The 23977-nt window shown below is 36.4% G+C and overlaps 2 protein-coding genes across 4 annotated transcripts in view; both read right to left on the bottom strand.

The window, feature by feature from the left end:
• Positions 1-23977, bottom strand: part of mrps6 (mitochondrial ribosomal protein S6) — a 95345-nt gene that overhangs the window by 57244 nt on the left and 14124 nt on the right. The window contains exon 1 of one of the 3 annotated variants that reach the window (XM_059968906.1): positions 23751-23889. The exons of 1 other annotated variant lie outside the window; for it this stretch is intronic. In XM_059968906.1, the coding sequence (XP_059824889.1) occupies positions 23751-23795 (45 nt within the window). In that variant the 5' untranslated portion in view covers positions 23796-23889. Of the gene's footprint in view, positions 1-15928; positions 16238-23750; positions 23890-23977 lie in introns of those variants that run through there. One more of the 3 variants, XM_059968905.1, reaches the window with a different exon arrangement.
• On the bottom strand, positions 6018-23859 carry LOC132393523 (sodium/myo-inositol cotransporter-like). The gene is made up of 2 exons (XM_059968899.1): positions 23751-23859; positions 6018-14077 (listed from the first exon to the last, which is right to left on the bottom strand). The coding sequence occupies exon 2, from the start codon at positions 13770-13772 to the stop codon at positions 11640-11642; it is 2133 nt and encodes a 710-aa protein (XP_059824882.1). The 5' UTR covers positions 13773-14077; positions 23751-23859; the 3' UTR covers positions 6018-11639.

Below are 23977 nucleotides of genomic sequence, written 5' to 3'. Positions count from 1 at the left end.
TCATAGTCAAATTAATTGATGGCAGAGTGGTGGCAGAGAATAACATGTAATAAAAGGATAAATTTTGATAGGAAAAGTTAAATAGAATTATTTTTAAAATAGTGAAAACTGTATAGAGAAACTTGAGCATATGAGGACATGAAATGCAAATATAAAAAGTAACATGATCAATTGTACCTTTACTTGAAGTCTTGCTGAGAAAAACCAGTGTACAATTTCAGCTTAACTCCAAGAATGTACCTTTGAAGTCACTATAATTCATAAATTGATTTTTCAATTAAGAGGCAAACGACACACACAAAATGCTGGTGGAACGCAGCAGGCCAGGCAGCATCTATAGGAAGAAGCACTGTCGACGTTTTGGGCCGAGACCCTTCATCAGGACCCTTGGTGCTGCCTGGCCTGCTGTGTTCCACCAGCATTTTGTGCATGTTGTTTGAATTTCCAGCATCTACAGATTTCCTCATGTTTGCTCTTTCAATTAAGAGGGTTGCTTTATGAAGAGCCAGTGGGTGGGACTGCCCTATGTCCATTGACATTCTAAAGAATGAGGTTCTACAAACCCCATTTCCAGAAAAGTTGGGATATGTTCCAAAATGCAATAAAAACAAAAATCTGTGATATGTTGTCACCTGAATCTTTATTTAACTGACAAAAGTACAAAGAAAAGATTTTCAATAGTTTTACTGACCAACTTAATTGTATTTTGTAAATATACACAAATTTAGAATTTGATGGCTGCAACACACTTAACAAAAGTTGGGACAGAGTTAAAGTAAGATTGAAAAGTGCACAGAATATTCAAGTAACACCGGTTTGGAAGACTCCACGTTAAGCAGGCTAATTGGTAGCAGGTGAAGTATCATGACTGAGTATAAAAGTAGCATCCATCAAAGGTTCAGTCTTGCCAAGCAAAGATGGGTCGTGGCTCACCCCTTTGTGCCAAAATTTGTGAGAGAATTATTAGTCAGTTCAAAAGGAACATTTCCCAACTCAAGATTGCAGAGAATTTAGGTCTTTCAACATCTACAGTACATAATATTGTGAAAAGATTCAAAGACATCTCAGTGCGTAAAGGGGAAGGTCGGAAACCACTGTTGAATGCGCGTGATCTTCAAGCCCTCAGGCGGCACTGCCTAAGAAATCGTCATGCTACTGTGACAATTATAGCCACCTGGGCTCGGGAGTACTTCGGAAAACCATTGTCACTTAACACAGTCCGTCGCTGCATCCAGAAATGCAACTTGAAACTGAATTACGCAAGGAGGAAGCCATACATCAACTCTATGCAGAAACGCCGGCGAGTTCTCTGGGCCCGAGCTCATCTCAGATGGACTGAAAGACTGTGGAACCGTGTGCTGTGGTCAGATGAGTCCACATTTCAGCTAGTTTTCAGAAAAAATGGGCATCGGGTTCTCCGTGCCTAAGATGAAAACGACCACCCTGATTGTTATCAGCAAAAGGTGCAAAAGCCAGCATCTGTGATGGTATGGGGGTCCATCAGTGCCCACAGCATGGGTGAGTTGCATGTATGTGAAGGTACCACTGACACCGAGGCATATATTAGGATTTTAGAGAGACATACGTTGCCTTCCCGGGACGTCCATGCTTATTTCAGCAGGACAATGCCAGACCACATTCTGTACGGGCCACAACAGCGTGGCTTTATAGACACAGAGTGCATGTGCTTGACTGGCCTGCTGCCAGCCCAGATCTATCTCCTATTGAAAATGTATGGCGCATCATGAAGAGGAGAATCAGACAACGGAGACCACGGACTGTTGAGCAGCTGAAGTCTTATATAAAGCAAGAATGGACAAAATTTCCAATTGCAAATCTACTACAATTAGTATCCTCAGTTCCAAAATGATTAAAAAGTGTTATTAAAAGGAAAAGTATGTAACACAATGGTAAACATGCCTCTGTCCCAACTTTTGTTGAGTGTGTTGCAGCCATCAAATTCTAAATTTGTGTATATTTACAAAATACAATTAAGTTGGTCAGTAAAACTATTGAAAATATTTTCTTTGTACTTTTGTCAGTTAAATAAGGGTTCACGTGAATTAACATTATCACAGATTTTTGTTTTTATTGCATTTTGGAAAATATCCCAACTTTTCTGGAAATGGGGTTGGTATATCAATTTAAGTTGCATTATTCAAAAGAGACCGCTTCCCCAAAACTTGATGTGATCTCAGAGTGAGAGGTGTTTTTCCTGAAAATTCTATCATCCAGGACACTGCAGAAGCTCCAATGTTAAGTATATTCAAACCTGAGATTAACAGACTTTCAGGTCCTAAAGGAATCAAGGGATACAGTAAATGGATCACAGAGAGATAATCACTCATTAATAACTATATGGAAAGTAGAATATTGATTTTGACTACTTCAGCAACCAGAGGTCAATACAGCTAAGAATGAAACCATGATTTGTAAAAAGTAGTCCATAGATGAAAAACATCAGAAAGGTGAATTCATGGTTACATACTTCATATAATGTATTTATACAACTCTGCTGTCCCTACATTTTTACATTGATAAATAAGATCACTGTGAAAATACTGTTTTATTTGTTAACAGATGTACTGAAGTTAACACAAGAAATCTATCTTTATTGATAAACCTTGGAATAACTTAACTGAAGCCCATGCTGATTCTCAATTCATCAATTTCATGCAATGGCTTCGGGGAGAATTGGTGCATAAATATCTACTTCATGATTGACATCCCTTGATTTCTATAGTACCCGAAAGCTTTGAATATACTTTGCATTTGAGCTCTGAAGCCTTTGACATGAGCTAAAGTACCTGCTTCTATGCTGTACTTCTCTATGAACCAATTACATAAGAAAACTGGAAAACAGGGTGAGCCTTCACTTACTGCCAATTTTGCAACCTGGGTGATAAGGTATAATAAGATTTTACTTCAGCTGACCAAGAATTCTGAAATTATATCTAGCAGTTCTCCAGTTCTCCTCACCTTGTCATACCAATACACCAGATAGATGCCTTTCATTTAACCAGATGGTAACCAAGAGGGAACCATCAGACTGAACTCAATATTCTACCACTACTGATACTTCAACTTTTAACAAGTTGACACTGCAAACACATCATTGCCATACCTTATTGCCTAGCTTAAAGACAAAAATAGCATGGAAACAATGCACTCATATCAAAAATATTTTAACTATTCAAGACCGCATTATTACTAAATACTTAGTAAAATGAAATATCATCTAAGTGATAAAATGCATTAACACACTGATTTTCTTGGCTGCTTTAACAATGCTCATTTCTTAAAACCATAATACTTTTAGATAATTTTCTAAAGTAACATTGCCCTCGGTGATTCAGTCTTTCTACAAGAATTCCATTTTAGAATTTGCCCTGACTTCTCATTCTTAGCCTCCCCTTTTTAATTTGCCAACCTTTTGTCCCGACATCATTACACTTCATCTGATCCCTGCTTCATTGTCCTCTTCAGACATGCTATTTTGCTCAATTTGAAATGCAGGTAGACTAAACTCATTTGTAACAAAGGTAAACTTGAATAATGAGGCTCTTAACAAGCTAATCCTGACATACCACGGAGAAAAGGAAAAGGGATTGAAAGAAAATCTAAGGCACGGACAGAGGTCAAGTTTTTTATGGACTGAGAAAATACAGCAAGGCAGTGGTGAGGAGGAGGCACATCAGCAGTTCTATTTCATTAAGAGTTTGAAGATATTTGGTATGTCACCAAAGACACTTGTTAATTTCTGTAGATGTATATTGGAGAGCATTCTGACTGGCAGCATCACCCTGGCATAGAAGCTCCAAGGCACAGAATCAGAAGAGGCTGCAGTGGGTTGTAAGCCTAGCCAGCTCCATTTTGGGCACAACCTTCCCCACCATTGAGGACATCTTCAAAAGGCACTGCCTCAAGAAAATAACATTTATCATTAAGTACCTTTCCTATCTAAGACATACCCTCATCTCATTACTCCCATCAGGGAGGAGCTACAGGAGCCTGAAGACCCACACACAGTGATACAGCAAAGCTTCTCCTCTATCAAATTTCTGAACAGCCCATGTACACGTCATTTTTATTTGTACTTTTTTTTAAACTTATGGTAATTCTATGTCTTTGTACTGTACTGCTACCGACAAATTTCACATCATATATGTCAATAATAATGAACACAATTCTGATAATGCTTATGATAGTACTGGTCAGAGTACCAATAAAGATGAGTCACTGTTAGACCACTGCAACCAAATGCAAATTTCCCTTCTCAAAAGGGCAATTCGTGACTAGGTTGGCATTTTAAGCTGTCCATGGTCTCATGATCAGTGATTTTAATTAACTGAATTAGGATACCCCAGGTCTCTGAATAACTAATCTAATTCAGTTACCCAATCACAATGACCACTTGTTCTGAAGCAGGCAGCAGTTAACAGCAAGAATGCAGTGTTGAAAAGTTTGGATAGCACACTAAAACTCACAGACAGCTCAACCACAGACTATAGTAAGAAAACCATGAAAACCTGCCCCAATGTCTTCAGACATTGGCTTCAGTCATTCTGGTGTGCAAGTGCAAGGATGGAGTTTACTCAATATTCAAACTTGGATAAGCACTTTTGACAACAGATGGGTTGAGAGGGCCAAAGCAGTGCTTGGTATTGTCAGCACACATGAACCCAGACACTTATCTGTAGCTTATGTAGTCATGGAGGGTAACGCTTTAGATGCATATAGATTGTTAAGAAGAGAAGCAAGCAAGAAAACACAACTGGGCCAGATAATCAATAGTGGGTGTTAAAAGGACAGTAGTGTAATCAATGATGTCCTGTCTTAACTTCTGATGATACTACATGTTGGTGACTTTTGACTACATTTTAGCATTGTCAATAATAGAAATGTTCTGGAGATATTAAAACAAAGCTGTGGTATAAAATAACCATATACTTAGAAGGTTGTAATACTTCTGATAGTTTCAGAAAAAAAGTAGTTGGAGATGCAAGATGCTAATGATACAAAATGTCAAGTTTTCTAGAACGTTACAATGGTCAAGCTTTGTGGATGGGAAAATGTATCCAATTCTGATATTCAGCAATGGGACTGCTGGCTCAAACTTTATGCCTGCTATGTACTGATAAAATCTGAACTCTAATGACCTGCAAACAGTACATTGGTTATTTAGGGCAATTCTAGAGAGAACAGTAATTTATTCACATTTTAAACTTAGTAAGTGATGGAATTTCTAATGTACCTCTATATTTGCATGAATCTGAAAACCTATTAGTACACAACTGATTTGACAGCCTGTGAATATGTACTTGGAAGATCAGAGAAATGTTTGGGCAACTGCTGTGGAGCTGCAGCCATCTACTTCTTAGTGTCAATGAGGAAATTTAGTGTGCCTTCTCTCCTCAATCACCCCCAACCCACTCCGGGCCAACAATAGGTAACTGGGTCAAGCTGTGTACAGCCAGGAGCACCAAGCAGGATCACTCAGTGAAGTCCAATGCTGGCTGCTCTTCCTATGCCTGCCGGCTCTCTTTTGTCACAGCTCTCTCTGATCCTCTCCAAAACACTTTTTGTTCAGTTCCAACACAAACAGTTTAGGTTATGAAAAGTTCTTTAAAAAACAGAACTATCATCAGCTGGGAACTGCCTGTAAGTGACAAATGCATAATGGAGAAGCTTGGAGAGTGACAAATATATTCTCAGGCAGTTATTAATAGCAAACAGCATGCTATTTTGTCTTCCAAATAAATAATTTATAACAATGTCATGTAATGTAATTGTAAACATCCTAATCTGGGAATATTACACTAAAACAAATAAAAATGTTTTTGATGTATCCAGAAAGAGCCACTACATTCAAATGCATGATTCCATAGCTTTAAAGTATCTGTAATCCTAATGTTAGTCTCCTAACAATTCATTTTCTCAATCTTAATATTTAAAACAATTTTTCTATTACTGATTAGAAGTATGACTGCAAATAACAGACTGACGAACATCAAATGCACAAGTAAAATATTCTCATCTTTTATTGAATATTTTTAGTAAATAGATTTCAGTACACAAGTTGTATTGCAATTACAGGTAAAAAAGTATACAATTTTATTATGGAATACACTGGTTGATTTATACAAGGGTTACATAACAATCATAGGTACTAACAGATATACAAAATGATTAACCAAAGTTAAATAATTTTCTTCCATATTCCAACAGAATAAAATGACAACACTTCATCCAACTGTTATTTAAATTGTCTGTTCAGTCTCCTCTAGTAGAAAATACTCCCACCACCTGCTGATGCCTTGATAAATCCCATACAAAAAGAACTCAAAAAATTGATGGTCCACTATTTTCTCTCTCTCTCCAAAATGTGAAAAGATCATGTGGGATACACTATTAAAATAGCTGAACAAAAATTTACCTTAAGCATCAATCCATTCAAACCGCTTAACTCTCCTCACTTCAACCTACACTTAAATCCGTCACCCACATTTTCCAAATATGATCTTAACTAAGATTCCTTCATAGACTTTTTCTAAAAAAATCTTCTTGATAAAATCTTAACAGATTCATGGGACATTAACAAGTTCATTCAGCATAAATTGACATAGACACTAACTGTCCTCCCCAAAACAAAACTTAGCAAAATATACTCAAACAAATCCAATTTCCATAAATGGGACTTCTAGCAAAAGCATCAATGCCCACCCAAATACTTCCTGGCAAATCCACTGAAATGCGTACACTATTAACGGATGATTTCTGGGCTCTGATCTACCATACTTTAACCTTGATGGGAAATAACAAGCAGCTTTCTTACAATACGTGCCGACATGTTACTCATAGACATTAATGCTCAGATTTTGGAAACACAAAAGTGTTTCCAAAATATGTTAAATGTGTACTAGTTTACAGTATATGAAAACTGCAAATGACATTAATCTTCTACCTAAAATAATGGGGAAATGAGGATTGATAGAGTTGGGAAAACTCACTCCAATGTTTCAAATACTTCAAATCACTTTATGATTCAAAATAGAAAGCCTCATCTAGGAATATGGTTTCTATTAAGTGCAAGTTTAATATCATAAAATTACCTTCAAAGTCAAGCTTTAAGTTGGCTTGTTTAACACATTCAAAATAGTTTGTCTCAGTGCAAGAGTGAAGTGAATAAATTTGTTAACTACTTTTAGGGACAGTCAGGTATTACTGAGTCAATATCTTTATAGTCAGCAAAATGTTGAATACTATAATGGTCATACATGACACTCCCAAATTTAAATCTCAGAAGCCATTTCTTTGAGTTTTTTTTTAAGCAAGATGTGAAAATAGATAAGACTCATTACTAAATCTGGGTTACAAAAATATTCAAATGTTCCAACTTTTCTCCCAATTATATTCTTTTAAAAAAATTCAAGCTTCAAGTTTAAATTGAGTGGGTTTAGGCAATTCTCTTTCTACACTGAGCCAGGATATCTGCTGTATTCTTGGTGTCACGGTTGAAAGTTTGGGAGTACAGGAGACCAAGAGAATGGATCTACCACTGCCATCAAGCTGCAGGCATCTTTTGCCACCTGGAAATTTGGTCCATGCTGCATTTCAGACTTGTGAAATGGCCAGATTACAAACAGTTCATAGGAATGGAATCTTGCTGTTATCTAGTGAGGACATGTCCAATAATCCCAATTCCAAAAGGAAAAAAAAGCCATTCTATGTATTCGGTTATTTAAAAGCATGAACTTAAGATTCAAGTTGCCATGGCCCCTCTCTGTGTTCCACCCAAAGACCACAAGACCTCCAGCATCAGAAGTAGCTTCTCTGTGACAATGGCCAAAGAAATGGCAAGTATACTCAGGGACTGTCAACATAAGGAAAAGCAATGAGTCATAAGGAGCAAAAGATAGTTTAAGTTTTATACAAGTGTTGTTACTCAAAATTTCTTAATTTTGTTTTACTGTTTTGCTCAATTCAATTTCCTGAAAACTGCTGATCTATTTCAAGAATACACTTTTTTGTTATGTTTCAACCATTTCACATTGATTTTTTTTAAATTTTGTGCTCCCTGTGGTTCTTCTTGAATCAAAGTATCAGCACAAACTTGCAGTTAGTCTTTGTCACCAGATAAAAGGTGCTGAAATGTAATTAGAACCATGTCAATATTCAACGGCCAGACATCCACTTGCATTTTGACAGCAATTCCATAGAGAACTTTTAGCAAGGTGGCCTTCACAGGTCAATGATTGCTGACTTCTGTGTCTGCAGATTGAATGCAGAAGTTGAAAACCAAATCAGGGAAGACAGCATTTTTGGCCCTTGTTCCAAAGCTAATCTCAACATAATGTGATATGGCACAAAACTGATGTAGATAAAACTCAAAATTGGCCTCAGCATTATGCCAGCCATGGCTAGCAGTTTCAAGGTGTCATTTTAACACTTTTAATATCATTGGCAGTTTATTTTTAAACAGATTAAATCCAGTTAATTTTTTAACTGCCTTTGATCAAAGGCCTGTTGACATCAGTTAGGTGGCATCCCAGGGCCTTCAGGGCAATCTGAGAACAGGGCATCTGAAACCACTGTCTGAGGCTAAGTCATGGCAAAGAGGTCTAAAAAGATAAATTTTAGTAACCCAGTGGCCTTGGGAATAACAGGAGAAAACTGCAAGGAGCAAGCAGAATTGCAATTACTCTCCACAATTACCTAATAGTCAATAAATGTTTTAACTATTGTCTGATGAACAAAATCAAGATTCATATATGGTACTGATTATTTGAGGAAGGCTAGTACACTACATTTATAATTTATGAAGATTATATTTAGAATCCATGAATGAGAAAATAGAGCAAACCAAAGAAATGCAGCCAAAGACAGACTAAATTATCAATTTTCAGTGAACCTAACATTATTTTAATCACAGAATGTTAATATTAAAACTCAGGTGAATCAGTTAATTAACATTCATTCAGTTTGGGTAATTTGGTCAGAAGTCCAACTTTTATTCTTTATTATACCTATAGTGTTATATTTTTTATATATCTTTGTGGAACTAGAGATACAAGCCTCAGTACTTGAATCAAGTTCAAGTAGCATTCTACAAGTTACCTTTGAGCTCATGTAGTTTATTTACACTCATGGGAGTTACTATGAAAAGTAACAATAGAGTTACTAATAATGCCCCAACAATGTCAAATGCTGCTAACAATTTAAGTATTTAAAACATTATGATCAATACACTTTAAAATAAAGTTATTATTACAAATGTCAGGTTAAAAAACGATTATTGATCTAATAACAAATTCTTGAATTTACACTGAGCACTTCCCAATTCTAAATAAAGATCCGATTTTAAAAGTTGAAGTCTTAATTTTAAATCAAAGTACAAATTCTCCTGCTGTGTATTTTCAACATTTTTTTATATACGTATTTGAACTGCTGTAATTGGTCAACACGTTTTCAGGCACTTGAATAAATGATTATTTATGCTTTGCGAAGGTGGTCTGCTGGTTATGTAGTTACACAAGCAAATATACTGTCTCATATAAAAATAGGAATGTCAGTCTGGACAGGACACAAAATGGTACTTATATACATTATACATATATAATAAATATATATAACATATATGAGTTGTCATCTGCTGGTGATAGGACAAATACTTTGAATAGTTAGAATGCTATTTTGCAAGTGCTCATTTATGTAAATCCTATTTATATACTCTACCATAAAGACAAATAGTACTTGCACAGCAATTTAAATTGTTAAATCCTTTTCTTTCCCATATTAAAAAATGAAATCACACATTTTTAATACAATATATAAATTATAACTTACTCTTGATATTCATTTTCTTTGGCTGAAATCTAACTTATTTTAATCGAGGAAACTAAGTTAATTAACTTTTAAGCTCAGTTAAAAGTTTCTGCATCTGTGTTCTGTACTTTAGCTTATGTTTTAATAAAATACATTATTATTTCAAAATATAAAAGTGTTTAAAAAATGAACTAGTTGATAGTAATGACAAATGATGGACAGAGATCTACAAAAGGTATTAAGATACATGGAAAAGAAACGAAACCCCAATATCTAGATCCCATTCTTTTGAGACTAATAGATTATGCCCCTCACATACTCTTCTAACCCCAAACTCCAATCACTCCTGCTCTATAGATTTAATCATCACAAATAGGATTGGGAGGTCACAAGTACGGATGTTACCCAAAGAATATGCTTCCTAGTAATCACAACCTAGCTCCTGCATCTTAGCAAAGATGAAAACTTGTCATGTACATATAAAATTATAACCAAGTCCAGTTAAAGCAGTTAACACTTTCAATATTAAAGCATCAATACTTTTTGATTAGGTTAAAAAAAATTTTTTTACAAAAGGACACTTTTTTAAAATCTAGATCATCCATAATAAAAGTTACAGTATACAATGATAGCTATACAAAGACACTGATCCTTTTGTTGGCCTACATGAAATGTATTTGCATAAGGGTGTTACCTTTAGAGTTATGAAATAAATCCCTTGGAGTGCAGCATCTGTTATGCAGCTAAACTATTAAACAAATGTTTTCTATCTTTAAACATCAAACTCCATACCTCAAATAAGGAAGATCAACAGGCTCAATGTTGTCCTATAAAATTCATTTACTCCTGTCATGGGAGGTGTTCCACACAGTACAATAGTTTCATGTGGAATGGGGAAGGAAATATGGAAGAAGTCAAAGCTGAACATATTTTTGCAGCTGACTTACAGGCTCTGTGGCAGAAATCCATTACAAGATGGGTGCCTAAGTATGTATGTGAAATGGTGAGGGAAGGGGAGAAATGGAGAAGGGGGAAATGTTATGAATTTAAGAACTCTACATGTCATTAAACTATAATTAAACTTATTAAATATTTTACAAGCCACTAAAATTGTTTTTATTTTTGGGGCTACTTTTAACTACGCTCATAAAATGGACGTAATTGGAATTTCCATACATTGTTGTTTTACGGCATAAAATAATTATTAAATAGCAATTGATTTGAAATAAATCCTGTCATATCTTACTTGTATTAAATTTGAAATAAATATTTAAAGGGTATTAAATTATCCACGAAAGTAAGGTGATGCTCTACAAATCCCAAGTTAAATTGGCCACAGACTTAATTTCAAGGTCCCAACCACATTTTTCTTCCAAAAGATAATGGCTCACTGTTTCACACAATACACTGGGCACGGATCTCTCCATTTCTGGTATCTAATAAGATGCCACTGTGATCCTTGACAACAGCTATCATAAAAGGTATTTGTTAAAAGTAACAAAAGCCACAACTGAATTCTCCACTGGTTCTCCCTTAAAACCCCCAATTCCTGTAAGAGTTGCTAAATAGCAAGTTAGAAGATGAAACACTAATTTCCCAACTTAATACAAAAAGGAACAGGACTAATTTGACTGCCTCAGACCTATTGCAACCAAATTCAGACTGGGCACATACAATTTCAATTTATAACAACTTACTTCCATTACCACCCCTAATGATTTAAAAGCTGGCAAAGAGTTACCTATGCAGGCCAACAAAAGGAATGCAGAAATCTTTAAAATGAAACTGCATTCACTTAAACCTTTAGACTGATTTTACAAAGAGAAATAAATGAACATACTTATTCCAGAAGATAATACAACTAAAAGTCCAGTATTTAACAGTAACTTAATCCTTGGGCTCTCCTGTAACATTTCTAAGCAAACATGTTCCTCCTCTATGATATTTTTTGCTACTGGACTTGTCACATCATAATTTTTTAATCCACAAATGCAGTCAAAAAATTTCCACCATTTGCTTCTTTCCAGTTGAGGTTCCTCATTGGTCTGGTGGGCCACAGTTGTTTGACTATTTAAATATCCATCATTTGGAGTCAGTCCTTCAATGCTGGATGGGGAGCACAAAGATTTGGATTCATCACTTCCAGGCATTAACAGAACTAATTCAATACCATCAGTATCTTTGCGATTACAGTCAGACTTATCCGCACATATGGTACTGCCATTGCTTTCAGACACAGTTCGACTTGCTAGTTTAGCTGATTCTTCTGGCTGGGCCCTTTTTATGTTGTTCAAGTCTTTTAATGCCCAGATTGTGGTGTTTCGAGTATATTCTCTTGGAAGAGCAGGTGTCAGCAGACTCACTATGACTGCTATAATGGTGGTGGTCCAAAACAGAGCCATTGCCACATACATATAGTGAACATTTCTAATAAAATTTGGTCTGGTGTCAGGCTGATCACAGTCTGGTTCTTGATAGACGAAGGCAAGAATCAAGCGAATTATTCCCAGAATTGATCCAACCAATCCTCCATAGAAAGCCCCTTGTTCATTGCAACGCTTCCATAAAATACCAAGTAGGAACACAGCTGCCACGGGTGGGATCAGATAATCTGCTACCTCTTGGATATAGAGATACATTTGTCCTCCTTGCATCTCTACAATTATAGGAACCCAAGCAATGCTCGTGCCAACCATGAAGATAACAAATAGGCGACCCACTACCATAAGTTCTCGAGAGCTGGCAGCCTTTCGAATGTGCTTGTAGACATCAAGGGTGAAAATCGTGCTGGCACTATTAAATATAGAATCCAAATCACTCATTAAAGCTGCTATCATGACTGCCATCATTAGACCACGAAGGCCTGCAGGTAAGATTCCCAACACTAGGCGTGGGTATGCAATGTTTGAGCAACCTGCACTGCTGCCGCATACTTGCATGCAGTGCTCCGGATTAATGCAAACGATTTCATCGGTAAAGAGAATTCTGGAAATCATCCCTGGAATGACAATGATAAACATGGGCAAGAGTTTCAGAAAACCAGCCATCAGAGTGGCTCCTTTGGCATGAGCGATGTTCTTTGCTGCCAAGACACGCTGCACAATGACTTGATCAGCACACCAATACCAAGCAGAGGCTGGTGTTTGACCCAACAGGAAACCAGGCCAAGGAACATCCTCATCAGTTGGTTCACGTAGCATCTTTAGAGAATCCTCTTTAGGGTGGATATGGCAAGTATTAGTCGAGCTTAGATTGAAAGAAGTAACGATTGCAGTAACATTTGGAGAGGCAAGCATGTATCTTCGTTTCAGTTCATCCAAGCCTCCAACTTTGACCATACCGACAACCATCAATGTTAAAGCTCCACCAATCATAAGAACGGCCTGCAGGGCATCGGTGTAGATGACGGCCACAAGTCCTCCTGTGACAGTTAACACCGCAGTCAACCCAATCAAAATGATGATAGAGAGATACAGGTCCCAGCCCAGTGACACACGGATGAAGAGTGCACCAGCATACAAGTCCACGGAAAGCTTGGTGAAAACATATAATATTAAAAACAACAAAGCAAAATACATCTTTAGTCTGCTACCACCATAACGTCTGGAAAGATACTGTGGCATAGTATACACACCAGATCTAAAATAGACTGGGATGAAGACCCAACCCAATACTTGTAAAAGTAACACTGCGTTGAACTCCCAAGCTCCCACTGCAAATCCACTGGCAGCTCCAGATCCTGCTAAACCAATAAAGTGCTCACTGCCAATATTGCTCACGAACAATGAAGCACCCATTGCCACCCAGGTCATGGAGCGTCCTGCAAGAAAGTACCCACTCACAGTACTTCTGTTGGATTTCCACATCGCAAAAAATCCAATGCACAATACAAGAACAAAATAAAATCCCACAACAGCCAAGTCAGCTGTTTCCATAAAGCCAAACATTTTTGTAATATTTTGGATTCAATTGTATACAGAATAGAATGTGGCCAGGTACGTTATGGTCACTAATGAAATACAAAAAAAAGGAGTGGTAAAATGTTTGTCCTTTGGTTTGCTGCCTTGATTGAACCTGCAGGATTCCAGTTGTACAGGTACTGGGATGCTATTTATTTATCTTGTTAACTTCACTTTTGACTATTTCTCATGCTCTTTTAAGCAGCATTCCACAAGACTGGCACAGCTTAATTTGTTGGTGTTGAAATTCTTAGCTGTTGCTGAGAGGTCTAGTAAGGCCTAGAGTTACACTCCTGCAAGACAGCAAAGACAAAAGACAAAAAAAATGATATTAGAATTGCACTTACTAGGTTCATTTCCGGAAAAAAAAAACAGAATACATGATGCTAATTTTCACAATGCCTAATGACATATGAAAACAAGAATGCAGAAAATCTGATTTCCATTTTAAAATACTGATTGCAGGACTGAAAGCCTACAATCAGTAGTATTACTGATCATAGACTTTCTCATAACCACAATCCATTCTCATGTGAATAAGGAATGTGAGGCAAACACCCTCAAGTGGCATGAATTGGGCTGGATCTGATGAAAAAGAAATAACCTTATGGATGTTAGACTTTAAGGATAATTACTCTTTCATTTTACATGAAACAAACTAAGTGGCACCAATTCCATGCACCTAAATACCACATGCATGGCTTATTGGGCCATAAGACAAAATATATTTTGTGCAATTCTTATAGGCATTTCCTTGAGCATGATTGGTGATGACATTTCTGCCACCAAATATAGAAGAACTTACCAAGTTCGATTTAATGAAAAATAGGGCATTAACATGCCTGGCAAAAAATACCAGACAGCCCAAATTCAAGGCAAAGAAAATAGTTGGTTTTAAGCTCAACGTATTAAAATGTGCAAATTAAAGTCAGATCATGTGACTGTGGAAATATCTTAATACTTAAGAGGTTTTATCGGTTACAGTGGAGGAACGAACCACCACCATACACCAAACCCTATAAACACACACACAAACAAATTACAACATTCCTGACAAACTCCTTAGAAAGTTGCACCTAATAACCATATTTTGGAATTGAGAGCTATTTGCATTACCCAACTAAAAAGACCATGTTGTTGATGATACTGATGCTTACTGTGGAGCTTTTCTCCCAAAGCAGTGGAAATATAAAAACAATATTTTAGGTGTTTTACTGGTAACAGAAGTACATTTGAAAAACAAATCAGTGATATCATTCCTGCATTAGAAGTAGAGTGTAATTTTCAGTTTTAAACTCTCATTTTCAACCAAGCAAATACAACAACATGGCCTTATAGAGGCAAAAAGGATGGAATCTTATTGTACATCAGGAAATATATAGTGAATGGTGGGAAACACCTTATTTAATCTCTGGCCTGAGAAATTGGCCAAAATAGTTCGGGTGCTACAATTCACCTCAATGCTTTGAGCTGACTTGAAGTAAAAGGTGGAGTTGTTGGGGTGTGTTGGGGCATTGGTACAGGAAAGATGGGAATGGAAAATAATGAACCAAAATGTTCTGTTCCTGATTGTTATTCAATGATCCCAACTTAGAAAGTATATAAACTCAACAAGAAGTTGATGATATAAAATCTGAATTTAATTATAACCAAATCATATATGGCCTTTCAACGCCAGTATCACATGAACAAGAGTTCATGTGATCTCTTTCAACGAGAGTATTAATTCAAGTTTGGATTACTGGACAGCAATCAGGCGCCATTCGGTTGTCTTTCCTCCTCGCAGCATGAGATGACATGGAGGCCAAATGTACTGCAACAACCTAACTTGTAGCTCAGATCTGCTAACTTAAGAGACCAGTGATCAAATCTGGAAACTTCCAGTCTATACAGCTCAGTCTCACTTCTATTGTTTCAAGTATCAACTACATAAAATGTTGCAAAAAATAAATAGGAAAGGACTACATACATTTAAGTATCTTTCAAATTGTATTTAGACAGGCAACTTGAGAAAGTTTCGTGCTAGTATTAATATAATGGCAACCCCCAAAATGATGCAAAAACTTAATCATAAAGTGCATTTGGATAAAACTTTACCATAGCAGAATGTTACTAGTAAATGGTTAGAAGATATATCTACTCACGTATGCAGAAAGGAGAAACCACGGGTTTTCCAAAAGATTTGCACTTCTGAGGTTCACGTAAGGCACATGAATGGGTGCGAGTATCCTAAACTTACAGTTGCACTGTAAGTACCATTGACAGCAATGCACCTTTAACACAAGTGCTGGAGTAATTGCATTCAAGAGGCTAAATGATCCATTGCTACCATCAAATGTAGTGTACATGTCATGGCTCCATTTTACAGTTTTCTACAAAGCTACCAGTCATACCCCTATAGCTACAGAACAATACCACATATAAATTATACAATTCCTCATCACTAGATACAAATATTCTTAACGTGAATCACTATCAACCATGACAGAATAACTTATAATCTAAACTGCATTCAGAGTCATTTCTTATAATACTGTTGTGAAAGTTCTTCAAAACAGTTGTGGCTGCAGCAAAATCAATACTTAACTGCCAATATATATTCAGTTCACCATTACACTTCATGAAAGATTGAGAAACATTGTTTCAGTGGCCATAAGACTTGCTAATCTGTTATGTATTTATTTGGCAATATGGCCCTTCCAGCCCTGAGCCACGACACCCCAGCAACCCCACGATCACGATTAACCATAAGCTAATCACGGGACAATTTATAACCACCAATTAACCTACCCAGCAAGTCTTTGAACTGTGAGAGGAAACCTGAGCACCCAGGGAAAACTCACACATGCCACAGGGAGAACATACAAGAAGTCCTTACAGAACAGCACCAGAAATGAACTCCCAACTCTGGAAAACCCCAAGCTGTAATAGTGTCACACCAACCACTATGCTACCATAGCAGTTCATGATATGACTATTTCACAAAAGGAAATATGAACAATTTTAACAAGTTCCAGTAGGTCACCAACAACATTCTGCTGAATGTATCTGGTGTTCTAAAAAAATATTCAAAATCAGTGCTAAATACTGGGAAATTCATTTGATCCTCCATTCCAAATTCAGTTTAAAAACTTAGAGAGGAACTTGCCACATTTGAAGTGTGTTCTTGCAAACATGTTGGCCTAAATTTAATAATTTGGAGCAGTGAAGCTCTAAGAATTCAATAATATTGAGCAAACTGGGCAAGGTTCAGCATCCATTCATATATAATATGCAAATTAGAAAGCTGCCATCCAATTTGGCTGAAACACTAAATATGCCAGAAAAAGTTAAGTTTGCCCATTCCACTGTATCTGAATTTAATTTGATTACTGGAAACAAGCTCTAAAAATTTACCTTTATAAACATTGGCTTCATTCCTTCAAATTTAATTAGCATTTTATTGAACAAATACATTTCCTTCATCCTCACTTCCTTTCCTTAGTTCACATTCTATGACTTTCCACTAAATTGATCTAAATTGATTTTTTAAAAATCTCTTAATTCAGAAAATATTCTAGAGTCCAGTTAATTGGGCCATTCATTAATCAAGGCAGCCACTTATTTGGGACAACTCTTAAGGAACAAAAACTATTCAAGAAAATAACCAGGATACACTTCATTTATTTGGGACACTGTCGCTTAATTGGGACAGGAAATTGTTGGTCAACAGTTTCTAACTAGCTTCAGACACGTGCACTTGTGTGGACATTACACACTATACTGTGCTTAGAGCAAACTGGTTTTAAATATCATCACTTGTGTGTGCTTGTGTTCAAAAAGCAATGACTTTTGTCAGTGATAGTCAGCTAGAAATAAGCAGTAGGACAATTCAGAACAGTTTTGCTCACTGTGATCTCAAGGATTAAGGCTTGGAGATGCCAGAAATGGCCAGGAGTGAAAATGAAACAATTTCACTACTTCAAGTTAGGATCTATGAAGAACTTGAAAGTATCAGCAATCATCTTGAATGTTACAGTGAAAATGAAGATGTGAAGGATGCATTCGCTGAATACACTGTTTGAAGGCAGTCCATTATCTGTACTGGGTGTCTGCGCTGATTTTGTTCATTTACTGTGAATCATAAGAATACAGTGGTGAACACTGGATTAAATCTTCCATTGGTAACAATCAGGAAGTAATAGTTTTATAATACTGTAGTAGTTTTGGTAGTCTTCCAAATTGTTCCTGATTTTATTCAAAAATACATAATTTATTATTCAGTTAAATGGTAGTTTGGCTTTTATTAAAAATACATTTTTAAATATATCAATGAAACTCTGGCTAATTGGGACAGACGCTTAATTGTGCCAAAATGAACTAGAACTGATACGTCCCAATTAACTGGAATCCACGGTAGATTTAATTTTACCTGACATAGTATAGTTCAAAGAAATGATACCTTTGCAATATGCTTATACTTAAAAAGCAACTAGATGCTTGTTTACACCAGTCCAAGTCCTCTCAAATTGCAATGTAGATGCCAATGAAAAGTTGGGTAAGTATGAGCCTAATGCATGGTTGATATAATTGGTTTACAGATGAACGTAAAACCTTACTGTAACTTTCAATATCCATTCAGTACTGCATTAATCAAGAACAACTTAATCTACACTCATGTTATTAAGCAAGGTACTTTGTACAGTAAATCACTTTTATCAAATTTGCCACATTATAATCACTGCTGCTGTACATTGAATACTTGGAGTTGCATATTCTCTTACCTCAACTGTGTTCTCTACCACTTATTGCAGTTAGTAGTTTACCTGATCCTTTTTTGGTTGGATATTGGGTTCTCCAAAACACTTTCATCCCAATCTCATTTATTATCATACCCTATTCTAAATTCATTAAGCAAAATACTGGCAGATTGCTGAATCTTACAAGATAATGTCCCCCATCCAATTCTTCAAAAGAATTTAATACAGATCAATTATTTTCTATTCTTGTTCCTTTATTTTGCTTCAACCACTGGAACTTTTACAACATTATTGTATGATGCATGACTCATAGAAAGTGGCATTTGGACAAACAAACCTCTTATTCTGATAATGCAAATGCTACTTCTATACAAGAGAATATTTTCTCACATGGCTGGACAATTATAGAAATAACAATGTAACAGCTGCTAATTTGTCCATTTTATTGACTGAATCCTTCTCAACTTTTCAAACTGCATCCAGATAAGAGAATTTTCACTCATTGATTGGTATTTTGAATCAATTGACTGCATCTTCCTTAAATTCTCATTTTATTGAATAACTAAAAAACTCTAATCCCACCCTCTGTACCTTCTTATGACCTTGTTTATAAAATCTTAGTTGACATAATTTAAGAATTAATTTACCTGGAAATCTGTTCCTACATTGGTAGCTCCTGTAGTATAAATGTTCTTCCTCCAGCTTGGTTTCTCAATTAAAAATGATCAAGACTATGTTAAATTAACAAGCTTACTGGAAAAAAAGTTAAATATTTAAAGAAAATAACTTGGAATCCATTTCGTTCCATCCTGCTTGGCAACTGATTATATAACATCTAGGTAATAGGGTTGGGCTGCATATAGTTTCTGTATATCCAGCCCACCTACCTGCAGTACCACACTAGCACACACTGTAGAGAGAATATTAGCTATTATACAATAAACAGTGACCAAGTTAGCATGTTCAGCTTCATGATTATTTTGTTCCTTTCTAAAATGTTTTTCACCAGTACATCAAATTGATAAAGCATCTTTAAGTTTTAAACCAGGCAATTCAGTACCAACAATTTTCTTCTCATACTTGATAGAAGCCAATACTGTACTATTTCTGTAGAAGCAATTCATGAGCAAATTCCAAATCAACATTTCATGGGAAATAAAAACCTTGCCTAACACATTTACCAATGGAATATACAATTTAAAAATATTAAAATACAGTTTAATTGAATTTTACTTCAATTAAATTTTCATTAACAATTTTTTTTGACAAAATGTATCACTCCACTGATTTAATTTCACAGCCTGAGTCACTTTTGGACAGGCTATGGTGGAGCTAGCATATATAGAGATAAAAGGTAGCTACAAGAAAAACTGCTGGGAAAAATCCAGATCACAACCAGAAGGATTCAATTTCCTTACTGTCAGCCATGACATATATTTACACCACATTTGTACGAACACTATTTCTGAGAAGACCCTTATACACAAGAATTTACAGGCTGCATATTTTAAAGCAATAATGATAATAAAATCCGAAGTAATAGAGTTTAGTTTAATAACAACCTTCTATTTTATTTCCAATTCTGATAATGCTTTATACTTTTCTGTTCTCATGACTACTGAAAACAAATACTATTGTTCTATTTGAAACTTAAACGTGGTTATAATTCTTACCAAAACAGCTATCTGAAAGCTGGAACTTATCAATTAATTTAATGAGTTTATAACCACTATTTTGGGTCAGGCAAAGTTCTTTAAACCAGGAAAAAATGGAGTAAAAATTTCTCTGACCTACCTGATCTCTAGAATTACTTCATTATCGTATACTACTGCTAAATTATAGAGCAGGGGTCGGCAACCTTTTTGCCTCTGTGGACCGGATTGCGTATTAATGAGCGGATGGTGGGCTAGATAAATGCCATAAAAAAACTTGCAATATGGAATTATCCATTTAAATACATCTAGTAATGTTTTGCTTCAAATTAATGAATAACACATGCTCGAGAATCATTTGTGCTTAAGGTTGCCTACCCCTGTTAGAGTCATGTGGATAGGAAATGTGATCCGCTGACTTGTTCATTATTGACCACCAGTCACACACCCTCCATACCCCAATATTAACTTGGCCTTGGCTCCCAGACCCAATTCAATCTGTACATTTACATTTTGTTTAATAAGAAATCCCCTTCTAATTCCTTTATGGGGGGGTTGGGGAGGAAGTGTCAAAAAAATGAAGGATATATTGTACCTGGAAGATTATGATGTGTGGCATCTCCTCAAAGAGCTGGGTTTTTCCATCATATTTGTCAGTAATTCATATGAAGGAGGAAGAGCTAGATTCCTTTGTCTCCAGCTCATGGCATACGAGAAAGATTTATGGAAATGTGAGCAGAAAGTTAAGAAGAAAACTGACAACCTATAAAGTGATGAAACTTTTGAGAAAGGGATTCAACAAATGCAAAAGGTGATCTGTTTTGGACACAAAAAGATAATCAAGATTTTTTTTTAAATGGTAATGAAGTGCAGAGGATCAAAGATATACAAGTCCATAAATCATAAAAAGCTGGTGGTCAGGTAATCAAAAAAATTATGGCAGCGTGTCCTCCCAATTGATAGGTGCTTCTATAACAGAGGATGAAACTGTAGCTCAGTTGGTCAGACCCACACCTGTGGCTCATGAATTTCAGTGTGTTAAAAGTAACTCAGATTTAGTAGAGAGAAGCTAACTTCTCTGGTAAAGGAAATCATTGACAAAAGGCAGCCTTAAAACTTGTTGGGCCACTCAGAGGCAAAATGAGGAATTGATTCCTCTACATACTTAAATATTGCCCCAGACTTTCCTTTAAATGGACAGCACAACTCTAGAACTCTCAAAAGATATTGATCCGAGGAAAAATTGCAGTTTAAGGTCAAGAGAGATTTTGATGAAGCAACAGAATCAAAGAATACGGCTGCAAATGAAATGCAAATTATCCACCAATAGAAATTTAAGAATATCAGTTTTTGATCCAGAGGATTAAGTCTCTCCAGCTGAAGTCTCTTAGCTAAGAATGGCATATCAACAGTAAATGGGAACATCCATTAAAACTTTTCAACTAGTTATTTAACAAAATGTATTTTGAAAAATTTACCTCCCTTTCCAATAAAAATATAGAATGAAACATCTCCCCTTGCAATTTGCATCTTAATTCAACTGAAATATCTTCTTACTCCCATAATGAAGATCCAAACTATGCAGAAAATTGCAAATTTTTCAATCTTGCACTTACCTGCCCCAAAAATTGAAATAACAGGAGATTCCAATTGATACATTAGAGTCTAGCATTTTGTCAAAACATGATACATCTTCTGAAATTATCACTTTAAATGAATCTTTTAAAAGTTAGAAATGCAATAATGAAAGGTTTTGGATAGAATTTTCTATTCTCTACCAACATAGTGGTATCCTGTGCAAGTAGAAAAATGCCTTTGCCCCAACTGATTTTCCAGGTAAATATACAATTACAGGAACAGTACTTCTGTTGCAAGGCTTTGTGATCAATTTTTGTTTAATATTTAAACTGTGTAATATTAAAATTAACAATTCAAGTTACAATGACAATTTTTCAGGTTACAAAGACAATTTTAGTTACTGCTGTATACTGAAATTTACAAATTTGTTTTTGTTTAGCTATAACCTTACAATCAAACATGTCAATTTGAAGCACACTTCAGAAGATTTGAAAACATTATTCCAACAGGCATACAAATATTGGAGCTGAATTTTAAACTTATTTTAAGTGAATTTAGAAACTGTTCTGAGCCTATTGAATCTTATTTATTTTATTGAGTCCTATGTAAACTACTGAAATCATGAAGATTTCCATATAACAGGGTTCCACCATACGACATCACTACATGCATACCTTCTGACCAAATGAATTTTTTTAGAAGATGTGAAAGTTGCTTTAAAGGCTAGCATTTTTTGCTGAGATTGTTTGAGAGAAGTTAAATGTGCAAACTGTGTGATGAAAGTAGTCACACAGTGCTGGCAAAAGAATTTAGTTCTTTTTTAAACCCAAAGGAGGAATAGTTATTTATTTCAAACCCAGAATGGAGTTCAAGATGATCAGGAGTATTTACAGCTTCTGGTTTTTCCACACACCTGCTGCTCTAGCCCTCCCTGGTGATGGAATTTCAAGATGGAAAGGTGGTCCCTCTTGGTGATTTACAGAGCACCATAATAGCACACACTGCAGTCGCCATGTGTCACCGATCGAGGGACGCCTGTTCTCAAGGTAAAAGTTTAACCACGAATCGAAACAGAACTTCGCTGAATAAGTAGCAGAATTTTCCGACGATAGTTAGGAAGGCACGATTCTGCAGCTGACAAATCATTTAATACCAAGTATCAAACACGTTTATTACTTACTTTGGGCACCCTATATACTAGGCAAAGTTTAAAAAAATAACTTTGCATTTGCACCACCAGTTGAACTCATGAGAAAAAGTGTAACTTCTCCATTAAAATTCATTAAACAATGTTCAAATCACAAGCTTACAATGTGAAAAAGGCACATCTGCAACATATATTCTAGCTCAAAACATTTAATACCTCATTTTAAATAATACAAATTTCAAGATTGGACGCGATCGCACGAGAGTAACAATGGTCCGAAATAAGCTGAGTTTTCCCTTCAGAAAAGGGGTTGAGAGGAGTAGCTTCATCTCCAAACACTTGAATTAAAAAAGAGACACCCGAGGCTTTAGTCCCAAGAACGGGGAGGGATTGAGTTGGGATAAGAGGGGAGGGTGGGGGGGGGAGAGAGAGAGATGGGGTAGAGTCTGCGGGCAGTATCAAGCCTCTGTGATGCGGTTTCTTCAGCTAATCCCTCTGTCCACAGTCTCCACAGAACAGCAGCAGCAGCAGCCACCGCTCGTCCCTGGCGGCGCCAATAATGCGGCCTGTGGCTTCAAAGGCCAACCGACTCTAATGGCAAAAACAGCAACACACACAACGCACCATCCTGACACCGTAAACCACCCAAAAAATAAACCCTCCATTCATTTTAAAAGGTAGAAACAGCAACAGCAGCAGGTCGGGCAACGCTCCCCGTTACTCAGTCGGCTGGCGCTTTCGTTGGATAAACCGGCAGCGGGAAGATGGCGACAGTGTTTTTTTTCGCATTGCTTTCTTGTTTTGTTTTTGTCCTGTTTTTTTTTTGTTTTGTGTGGGTATGAACACTCACCCGCTGCATGGCTTTCAGAATCAATGCGAGTTCGTATCTGGGCATGCTGTGGCGCTACTGGCTCTACAGCGCTTCAATCGCGTGTCCTTTATACGTACAGACGGCCGCCTCCAACACCCGATGTACCCGCCTGACAACGCCCCACTGCGCAGCCGCGGCGCTCTCTTAAAGGCGCAGCCGCGGCGCTCTCTTAAAGGCGCAGTCACACACACCAAACAAATAAATAC

The sequence above is a fragment of the Hypanus sabinus genome, chromosome 4 (genome assembly GCF_030144855.1).
Source record: "Hypanus sabinus isolate sHypSab1 chromosome 4, sHypSab1.hap1, whole genome shotgun sequence".
NCBI lineage: Eukaryota > Metazoa > Chordata > Chondrichthyes > Myliobatiformes > Dasyatidae > Hypanus > Hypanus sabinus.
The sequence above is the reverse complement of the archived record's forward strand: the minus strand, read 5'-3'. Positions and strand labels throughout refer to the sequence as shown.

Coding starts and splice junctions, on each gene's coding strand:
- LOC132393523 (XM_059968899.1), bottom strand. CDS start 13,772: ATGTTTGGCTTTATGGAAACAGCTGACTTGGCTGTTGTGGGATTTTAT.